The 11,186-nt window shown below is 48.1% G+C and overlaps 1 protein-coding gene across 1 annotated transcript in view; it reads right to left on the minus strand.

Annotated features, from left to right (window-relative positions):
• Positions 1–4,020: 4,020 nt before the first annotated feature.
• SMAD6 (SMAD family member 6) overlaps positions 4,021–11,186 on the minus strand; it is a gene marked incomplete at its 5' end in the record, with an annotated part of 43,472 nt that continues 36,306 nt past the window's right edge. The window contains one exon of the mRNA XM_009637672.2: positions 4,021–4,620. Coding sequence (XP_009635967.1) covers positions 4,079–4,620 — 542 coding nt within the window. The remainder of the gene's footprint in view (positions 4,621–11,186) is intronic.

An 11,186-nucleotide genomic window follows, 5' to 3' on the forward strand; every position in this document is an offset into this window, starting at 1 on the left:
AGGAGAATTCCTAATTCAAGACTTCCATTTGAGTAGACTTGGGGTTATATGGCACAGGGAAGCCAGAAATGGACTGTGCAACTTTCAGGCTGTACCCCTAACACCACAGGGAACCCACTGATGCCTCTGCCAATGCTTTGGCACTCACAAATAAAGGTGTCCACCGAGTTTTGCTGCCCAAGTAACACCTTAGAACACCTCCATGTCCCACCACCTCCACAGATGCATAAAGCAGCCAGGGTGAGTCAAGACCATTCATCCCAGGCTCTTCTGCAGGATCAAGATCTTACTCCTTGTTGACAAGGAGATTTGAGGGCTGTGGTCTGGGAAAGCTCCACCTGAGAAGCAGTCACTGCCTTGGAGGGGTGAGACACACTGGTTTAAGGCCAGCTGAGGCACCAAACCCATGCAACACCCCCATCCTACAACAAAACCACAACTTCTCTGTACAAGTAACCAATGAGTTGGAGCAAACTCCGAGGTCTGTGCATTGCTGAAGCCCTCCTGCACAAGTGAAGGCATAGTTGCTCAGGGGTTTTGCGGCCCCTCTGTCTCCTCTGACCACACAGGGCTGAGGGGTGCTACAAGGATCCTGCCCACTACCAAGGGGTGGCACCCCCAGCTCAGTTTGACCCCCTGTAGCAGCATGAGGGGTGCCCCAGCGCTGCTACACAAAAAAGCACTTCCCTGCTGTGCTGCCCAACACATCCCTCCAAAACAGCCCTCAGCAGTAACACAGCCACAGGGGTGACCCAACAACCTTCCCAGGACAAAGCTAAACCAGCTCCAGCTCAAAAGCAATCACACAAAGCCTGCAGTATTGGGGTACACAGAGCAGCACAAGGAGCTCAGTCTAAGCAGTCTAAGCACAGCCCAGGTGGAAACACCCCAGCACCCTCCCACCAAGAAACCACTTTCATTTCTGCCCTTAAAAATGGGGTAACCCCACACAGACCTTAAAGGAACAAAAACAGAGAACATGCCACTTACCTCAGGTGTTGGAAGACCACGACTGTTCCAGGACAGAGAAGGAGACACATTTGGAGGACCCCAAAAGCTGCCCACAGCCTTGTGGCCATCTTTTATAGGGGCTGGGGCTGATGAGCAAACACCAGCAGCTGTGGGTTGTGGGCACAGGAGAGACCCAGCGGGTCGTTAGGGAAACCCAACGATGCCCAGCTGCTCCTGCAAACCCTGGCAGGGAAAGAATCGGTCTTTCCCCGATGCAAGCGCCCTCCATCTGCAGCCACCCCAAGGGCTGCTCCGCTGCTGGATTTGGGGTCACCCAACAGCCCCCCAGTTCAAACCTAGTGCGGGGGATTGCCTGGGGAAGGTTTCAGCTGAGCTTTGTGAAGGTCCAGGGTGGAGTTCAATTGCTTGGAAGCCCTAAAGCTTCTTTAAAGGATCTTAAGTTTGTATGATTACAGCAAGGTATAGAAGGGGAGAAATGGGACAGAAAAGAATACTTGATGTCTGATTTCATTGCCTCACCATAAAATTCTTTTTTATTCCCTTTAAAGCCTTGCTGTCAACTGAAATCAAACTCCAGATTTATTCCTGGGGAAGCACATGAGTAATAAAAAAAAAAAAACCCAAAATAAGCACAATCAGTGGATTGCACATGGGAAACCCCAAAGTTAACCCTCAAATTTCAACCCACAAAAATCCTTTTGCTGATGCAAACCCCGAACAGAGCTGAAAGACGCCCGACCAGCCCAGCTGCACGGCAAAGAGTTAAGGTAGGGAAAATCAACGGCACCTTAACCACGGGGACCAGGTCTTTTGTGGGTGGTATAAAAGCAAACAACAGTGTCCATCCTTGGTGCTGTTTTGTCCAAAATATGGGAGAAGCTGGTATAACGTGGGAAAAGACGGCACTGCTGCATCCTTGTTTGCACACGAGGAGGAGGACGGGGAGGAAGGCAGCAGCTTGCTCGGGATGTGAATGCAAAACCTTCTGGGGGGTGGTGGGAAATGCTGGGAAAAAGAGAAAAGGCAACGGGAAGAAGCAACTCAGCTTTTGGCTGGCTCTTCTCAGTTAAAATGAGGACAGTATGAACAAAAATCTCTTCAAAAAACCCCCAAAACCACAAAAATGGCCTCAGACCAACTGCGTGAAAGTGCCACGGTGAGTGATGTAGGTGGGGTGGCAGGACACTCCAGAGCTAAGCCAAAGGGGATAAAAAACCCCCGCAATGCTCTTGAAAGCTGGCTTTAAACGATAGTGACATGTTTTGACACCGTTCCCTGACAACAATTGCTGTAACACAAACAAAAATTCATGATGTCAAGTATTCATACTGATGCCGCGTGAACTCAACCAATGTGGTCCCAATTAAAGTATCGAGTATGGTAATAATTTGAAAAATGACTGCAGAAATGTCATTGCGCCATTCCCTGCTCGTGTCTCTCCCCGACACCCACCCCGGATCCGGACGCTGCCCTGGCGGGATGCAGTTCCCTTCCATAGCGGAATGCGGTCCCCACCTTCCTCATCCTCGCCCAAAGCTGCTGTAGGAACACCAAGCCCAGCTGCCAAATGCATGACCCTGACACGCATCAGGAGAGCTTTTTAATAGTAAGTTTATGTCCTGTTTTATTCTCCAAGTTCTGAGATGTCAAGGAGGTCTCATTGCATGTTTTTCTCCGCAAATATGAGGGCTACAAAAACATCCTCTGTAGCACTGAAAGCGGAGGTGCTTCCGCAGTCACTGGACTCCAGAGGCTGGGTCTTTATGAAAATCAAACATAAAGGGATTTGTAATACAACTCTCCAACTTGGCAACACCCGTCACTGGCAATAAATAACCTCACTAACCAAGGGAAGCCAGACAATGTCCAACCTGCCCACGCAAGCGCATGGGTGCTACAGCGCTGACAGCAACAAAGCTCACGCAGAAGTCAGCAAAGTGCCTGATTTTATCCAGGATTTCCAGAGAAAGGAAACCAGCCGAGACAAGCTTATCTGACCAGGACTTACGCTGGCTTGCAACTGCTCCTCAGAGCAAATATATTCTTCCCAAAAAATTCTGTATCAGTTTATTGCCTGGACGACAGACTGGGAGATCTACGGGACAAATCTGCACACAGCTCAGCCAACTCACCTCCGCCTTATTTCAAGTTACTGGAGAGGTTCCCGAAATTCAGGCCACGCTATGGTGTCTCCAACTGAGGATCCACCCAACCGTGAATTATCCAAAACCACCATTTGTTTCTCAACCATCAAACACGTCCCAGAGATACTAGACTCGGAGACAATCCCCGTGCAAGGCTGATAATGCAAACTGGTCCTACTGGGCAGCTCTTAGGGCCATGGTCTATTCTGCTCTTCCCACCAGCACTGACACCCCTTGATTTGCACTGGTAACCACTAATTTGCACAAACACGAACACGCACGCTTATCTTCACGGTGTCCCCATCGTGTTTTGTGTTATCAGAGAGATCAGAGAGCCCTGAGCAAGAACAGCTATGGGAGATCTTCCTCTCACCTTCTACGTTTGCTCCCTGCCTCTCAAACTGTCCTCATGTACCCTCCTCTTGGGGACAACTGCAGCCTTCCAGCAACTCATTTACTGTTTTTCTAAGGATCCTGGGCTGAGATGGGAGACAGCGGTCGCCCCTCTGGAACCCCCCCTGACTGCAGAGAGCCCGAGCAGACACTGCTGCGGACTTCAGTTGGGGGGTGGGGGGGGAAAAAACGACAATTAACCCCCCCCCTATAATGCGAATACTTTATTATCAATGAGTGACTGGTATTAGCTTTTTGTCTGGGTATTAATAATAGTTCAAAAAACCATACATCAAAATTAGGGCTTTCTCCTATTTTTGCTGTATAATTTTTCTTTTTAAAAAAAATCTGTATTGAAAGAATTATATAAGCCAAAGTGCATTTTCTGTTTTTTGTCCATATACACATTGCACCATACATAAATAATTACATTGTAAAAATGACTCCATAATTACAAGTATAATATATATTTTCATATAATATATAAAACTTTATATTAAATCTAGGTAGATGATATTTGGGATAGTCTATGTCTTTTTTTTCTTTTTCCTTTCGTCAGAGGCTGACCGTTATCGATTGTTACTGAGTAAAATCTCCAGCCAACAAGGACACGATGTGATAAACTGTCTTGAGTAACATGGCCCCCAGCCTTTGGCAAAGCTAATCCGCACGCTGTTGGGGTCATAGGGCCCGTCCGCATAATCCAGATCGGCCGTGTGCTGCAAGAGGCAGGACTTCTCGTAGTCGAACACCTTGATGGAATAGCCCGGCATCACCTTGCGCACTATCAAAGTCCTACAGTTGGGGATGTCCAGTGTTGGGGAGTTGACGAAGATGGGATGCTCGCTGCGGTTGTAAGCCCATACACCATCTGGTTCTTTGCTAAGTAAAATCCCGTAACCGATTTTACTTCGAGTCCTTCTCACAGTCTCGCTCCTGTTTTCCAGGTTTAGCTGTCCGAGGCAGAAGCCGTTTCCTTGAGGTAGGTCATAAAATATACTGACAGACTGTTCGTACACTGTGTAGAGGCGGCCGACGCGCGTCCGGTGCTCCCAATAGGCCACGTTGCACCAATGGCTCCTCTTCACGGCATCGGGCGACGTACTGGCATCTGTGGGGGAAAGCAGAGGAAGAGTCAGGGTTTGCTGTGACTGCCTGGGAAAAGACGGGTATGGAGGGTAAGCAAATGGCTCTTCCCACCCCATCGGCTCTGCTCACATGGGAACTGAACTTGTATTCAACCCAAAACTTGTGTTCAACCCAAAGCCCATCTCCAAACCAAAGCTCATCTCCAATTACATTAAATGCCACCAAGAAAGGAGGCTCAAGCAAAGGCTGGTGACCCAATGGGCCACCCACCACCTCCCATGGAGATCAATGCCTCTTTCTAGTTCAACGTTCAATCCTGTGCCCAGCATCTGGGACCCTGTGTACTCAAGATATGTGAACTTCTACCACCAAGAGCCGGCACGGACACTGTACCACTGCAACTCAGCCATCCCTGAGCTTGGCAGCTCCCCAGGCTCCTCCAGCATTGTGGTGGTGGTGTACCCCCATTTTCAAAGGCCAACTTGTGCTGAGCTGAAACACAGGGGATGTCCACGAAGTGCTTGGATGACTTGACCCGACAGTTATCTCTGTAATAGTCTTTGACAGCGATGCTGATGTTCCCACGGGGAACATGAAATCTGAGGAGGCATTTCATACCAAGGGGGAGTAGTTGCTATGAACTACACATGTCCTCCTACAAAGCCATTGGAACTCTCTCCAGAACAATGAGAAACGTCTCTTCTTTCTAGGAATTACATTCAAAGAAGATGGGAGGGACACAGACTGCCAGAAATCTGTTTCGTTTATGTTGCCTCCAGAAGGAAGACGAGAACTCTTAGCCATAGAAGAGCCCCGAAGAGGGTGAATTCACCTCTTTCTGAACATCATTCCCGCTCCTACCACCCTGGGTAACAGAAAACCGCCCTGGGATTTCAAGCAAGGAGCTCTGCCTCGAGCCAGCCCTGCTCCGTGCCCAGCATTAAGCTCCCTGACAATATATCACGCGCCCGCGGCCTGCTGACCCCTCTGCCTTCGTGCCATCATGTCCGATTAACTCGCACACGGGGTGATGCCATTATTTTGCTTCAGAGACCCTATTGACACACCGGATTTCAAGCGCAGCCCTCCAGCCCCGTCTCTTTTCAGGCTCAAATTACCCCAGAAGGGAATGGGCTCCCCTCCCTATTAACGATCTTTGAATTAAGCGGCTTTGTTAGAGCTTAACTTGAGTTGTAACTATACAAATTTAAGGGGAGGGAGATGGGGGGAGGGGGGGTAATTGGGCAAGCGGGGAGTCAGCGGGGCCGGCAGGATACCCTTTGCCATGGCCCATGCTCATGGTCTTGCACCGACCCCTTCACCCATCACACGTCTAAACCATGGCCACATTGGCCCCTTCCTCCCCCATCGTCTGTTTAAATTATTTTTAGGACCCAGCAGGGCTGCCAACAGCCCCTTTTTGGTTTGATGAGCATTTTATCCAGAACTGGGAAGGAAACCCCACAGCAATCAGACACCTCAACCCCACTGGGAAAAGAAACACTATTTCCCTGGATTTGTGGCAATCCTCCATGGCGGAGTGAGCAAACATCTTCATGCCTCCTAATACCCAACACGGTTTAGTAGTGGACAGGTACAGTGGGGCTCAATGATCTTAAAGGTCTTTTCCAACCAAATGATTCTATGATTCTATACTGGAGGTGATGTCCTGGTCCTCCTAAAGGCATGGGAAAAACCCTGCGGAACACAGCTGGGCGAGATGCACCCCTTAAATTCAGAGTCAGTGGCTCTGCACAGCAGGAAAATGGGTGAAGACCTTTGGTCAGAGCACAGCTGCATCCCAGAACCGTGTGAAGCAAACTTGGGTTCTTTCTCCCGAGGACCAGGTCCTGTCCCCCAGCCACAGCCCTGGCAGTGGGGTGGGACACATCCCAGTGGTACCAATGGGTCTTCATGTCTCCGTGCTTCTGAGCCACCCTCAGTGGAAACCACTCAGCATCACTCAGTAATAAGCTCATCCGAACGCTGCACTCTGCTAACGACAAAAATCAGCAAAACCAACGTTTTTTCCCTGTTTCTTACTCTTCGGCCAATAACTGTATTTCCTTTGCCATCTCAAGTGACACTCCTGCATCTGGATCACCACAAGTCAAATGAACAACCCAACTTGCTCCGAAAAGGTAATGACAAGTGCATGATGGGTATGTTGTACCCAAGCACATCACTGAATACCGACATCTGGACTTGACCATTCTCAAAGTATCTCATGATGCCTTGCAAAGCATCAGCCATGTGAACATGAAGTTTTAGGGAAGGAAGAGAAGATTCAAATGTAACTCTTAGTTAGAAACCCCCCGAGCTGCCTAGTGCCAATATGACGCACCAAGATCTCCACCAAGAACAGAAACTTTGATGCAACTGGGTGATAAAAAGTTTCAGAACCTCTTTGCAGTGTTTCTGCAGCAGTTGCAAAAATGATGTTAACCAAGTTTATGGCGTTAACACAAATCTGACCACCGGAACAGCCTTATCTAATTGAATGTTATTGAAGCAAGACCATCTGTACAAACCCCTGAAACTTGGCATGGGCAAAAATCATCTGACCTTCTCTGATAAAATCCCTTGGTCTACCACCATGCACTTTTTGCTCTTTAAAATGCACTATGGCAAATAATTCCATATTTTCTTTTAAGAAGTGAAACAAGATGTAGTTCATAAATGATGAAAATGGCCCGACAGCAGAAAGAAGAGGTGCTGAGCAACTGAGCTTCGTATCACAGAATCCCAGACTGGCAGGGGTTGGAAGGGACCTCAGGAGCTCACCCAGTGCCACCCCCCTGCCCAAGCAGGCTCACCCAGAGCAGGGGGCACAGGACCGCAGCCAGGCGGGGGTTGAATATCTCCAGAGAAGGAGACTCCGCAGCCCCCCTGGGCAGCCTGGGCCAGGGCTCGGGTACCCTCAAAGTCAAGAAGTTCTTCCTCATATTCATCTGCAGGCACATCTTCCACAGCGGCCAGCTCCCAGTCATCTTTCCCCTGGGCCATCATACAGTCGAGATGCCCACAGTGCCTTTCCGAAACTCTTCTCAAACGCTACATTTTGCTGTTGTCCCACTCGAGTGATGCTTGGAGGGGGAGCTACAGAGAAGCTCAGAGCTTTTCATCTGCCAGGCCCGGAGGCTGGTAGCAATTACCGAGCTCTGCATCTGTTTAACCTCCCAACCTCCGCAAAGCCCTGCATGCCCATTAGCTACCTTGGTTTTGTTATTACATTTTTTAGCAACTACCACTCAGCCCCCGAATTTCCCTTACAGACTAAGAATGGGACAGTTTCAAAACTCAAGTTTCTCCATCAGTTAAATTAATTACGGGAATAGTCAGAATAAACATTTCAACAGGCGTTTCCCCCTGATTTATTGCAAATTAACATACCGGGGGGGTGGGGGGGGTGGGGAAGCAAAGCAGGAGGAAACCGGTGTCTATTCTGCAAGAGCATCTCGCTGTGGGTGCCACCATCCCTGGTGCTCCTCCGCTTTCCAGGAGCTGGCAAGTATCTTGGCAAAATCATCAATCTACGCATACACTGAAAATGGGGAGGTGGTTTTTTTTTTAACACCTCCTGCTCTCATGCATCTGAAATAGCCTTGTTTAAAAACCCTTCCATGCAATTTATGGCATGAGCTTCAGTCCATCCGCGTACGCACGCACCTCGGGGGGTGAAATCCACCCCCGCCAACGTGCGTCTCATCTCTGTCACCCCATCACCCCTCTGCCAGCTCGAAGCGCTCCCGGAGCTGCCCTGTGTCCTCCGAAGGGGCGAGGACGTGAGCTTTGGGTAACTGCACATCGAGCAGCCACGCGTTTCCTTCCCACCCCACTTTTCCTGGCCAGGGGTGAAGAAAGGCTTTCAAAGCCACGCACCAGCTGCAAAAGCAACCTGCCCGTGGCCCGCGGGCAGATAAAACACCCCGAAAGGAGACAGTTAAAAGGCTCATCTGAAAAGCCTCTGCCTCCGGAAAGCTTTTGGCAGGGTCCCTCTTCTCCCCCAGCCCCATCCATCGCTGCCCTCGCCGGCTGCCTCCCCCGTGCCGCCGTGGGTTCCTTTGCCTTCTTTTATCTCCCAGCGCGCTCAACCAAATCCTGCAAAGATGAACTCATCTCGCAGCCCTGACATAAAGCAAGCACTTTAGCGAGCCCCTGATACGAGGGGGCCTGGGCTGTGTCTTATCCCCTGCCAAGTATTAGTTTCGCCTCCAGCTATTAGCCACTACCACTCAGCAGACAGCAGGGGCGGCGGGCAGCAAAGCAGCTCCTCTGCCTTTTAAATAAATATTCCATTTTTCCCTCCTCTTTTTTTCCACGCTGCCCTTTATGCAGAAACAAGAAAACCTCGGGTTTTTTTGTTAGCAAAGAAATCTTTTCCTTCAGCACCTGAAGTACCTATATTCAGAAAAATTGTCCATTTTTCCATTGGGAAATTGAAGTAATAATCTTTTCTACTGCAGTTAATAAAAGGAGCTATATTGCTAAAACATTTGTATAACATATACAACAGCAAAAGTGAAAAAGCACTGGGAAGTTTGGGCACTCCCCAAACCCAATTCGGTGATACTAAGGAAGATCCATTTAATGCTCAAACCAATGAAAACACTTGCAAAACAATGAAAACAACGAAAATACTTACAAAAATGTTTAGAAAAGGTACTGCCAAAACACAAGTTGCAAAGCAAGGCGTGTAAACCCAGAAAATACCAGGCCATCTTGTTTTCACAATCATACTTACGCTCTGCCTTCCCACTACGGATTTCTCGCTATCTGTATATTCCTTAGCTTTTGATTATATTATTTCTTAGTTATCTTTAACAAATTTCTTTGAAAATCTGTTCCATTACCACTAAGTTTACCTTTGTCATTCTGTGATCCACATTCCCCTTAGAAAAAATTTAAACACTTGCAAAACAGAAAAAGACTGAAAAAATCATCGCTCTGGGACCCAAGTTCCATACCGCATTCACATCCATAGTATTTGAGTGTCCTAAGACCTACAAAGCTGTGTTAAGTAGAAAGGTTATGGTGCACAAACCAAACAAAGGCATCACCTCAAACACCACTTGAGAATGACACGTCACAAGGAAGGATGAAGCTGCGCAGCATTTATTTTTAACTCGTACTCAGTTTTTAGCCTAAATTGAATTGCCATTTTTGAGTAACAAACAAATCCAGAGGTCACGTGGAAGGAAGAGGTGATCTTCACTAGAAGACATTGGTTTCTCATACGTTTTGCCAGTATAAAATTCAGTGGCCAAAGCAACAACAAAGTAGTGTGGTATCACAGCCTCATCCACTACGTGCTCTGGTTACATGAGGTCTCTGGATCAAAGTTAACCCAATCACCTGAAGAATTTAAGATGAGCAGAGGAAGAGGAGATGCTCTTTCAAAACAACTATGAGAAACAAACTCACATTTTATTGCTACCTCTGCTCAGAGAGGAGGCAAGATTATCCAGTGGGGATGCACTAGTGCAGCACCAAAATTTCTGCTGCAAAGGCATGGGTGGCAATGGGGCAGGCCAAACTGACAGCCAGTAAGGCAGAAGACATAGACCTGAAGTATCTCCTCCACTTGACTCTGACGCATCTGCTACCTCCGTCCCCTGGGAAGGCCAAGACAACTTCAGCGATTAAAAATCCATAAAAACATGGAACACACAGCACTGATGTTTAACTAGCCAGGTCAGCCATATGCCGGAACAGAGGCAGGCTTCTTAGCTCTCTTTCCGAAGAAAGAAAAATATTTCAGTCCTGCAGTGCCTCCCTCCATAGTACACGCCACATTTTTAACAACTCTCACTGTAGGCAGCTACAACTTCTAACAGCGACATTTAGGCTGGCGGCAGGGCTATCTCTTCCATCAAAGCCACCTTTATCGATCAGATGGACGGGCTGAAACTCCGTCTCTTGTTTACTCGTGCCTCCCTTTCCTCCGCTGCAGACACATCCAAAAGCAGTGCCTCCCTCCATAGTACACGCCACATTTTTAACAACTCTCACTGTAGGCAGCTACAACTTCTAACAGCGACATTTAGGCTGGCGGCAGGGCTATCTCTTCCATCAAAGCCACCTTTATCGATCAGATGGACGGGCTGAAACTCCGTCTCTTGTTTACTCGTGCCTCCCTTTCCTCCGCTGCAGACACATCCAAAAGGAAATTCAAACAATTTAAGATAAAAAAAAACAAACCACAAAACCCCAAGATAGGAAGCAAGACGGAGAACCACAGCCAGAACGTAAGAGAGAAAGTCTCGCACGGCTCAGGCAGAAGGAATACGGGTACCGGAATAAATGCAAAGAGCAAATACTGTAAATCCTCATGGCGTTAGCAGCACTGCTGCTTTCGCTCCCTGCAGAGCGCCGAGGTAAAGAAAATAACCTGAGGTTTTAGATTATTTATGATTTGACAGTGCTTTATGCCAGTAGAGTTCAAAGCCGTGCATTAAAAGACAAAAGGAAGATGCTTTTTTCCAAAACAAAATGCTGCACGGTCCCACTGCTTGATGTTGCACTTAAAAGCAGGATGGAAAACACGGGCAGATCACAAAAACACACAATTAAAATCTCTCTGATTCA

The sequence above is a fragment of the Egretta garzetta genome, unplaced genomic scaffold (assembly GCF_000687185.1).
Source record: "Egretta garzetta isolate BGI_Z169 unplaced genomic scaffold, ASM68718v1 scaffold634, whole genome shotgun sequence".
Classification (NCBI taxonomy): domain Eukaryota; kingdom Metazoa; phylum Chordata; class Aves; order Pelecaniformes; family Ardeidae; genus Egretta; species Egretta garzetta.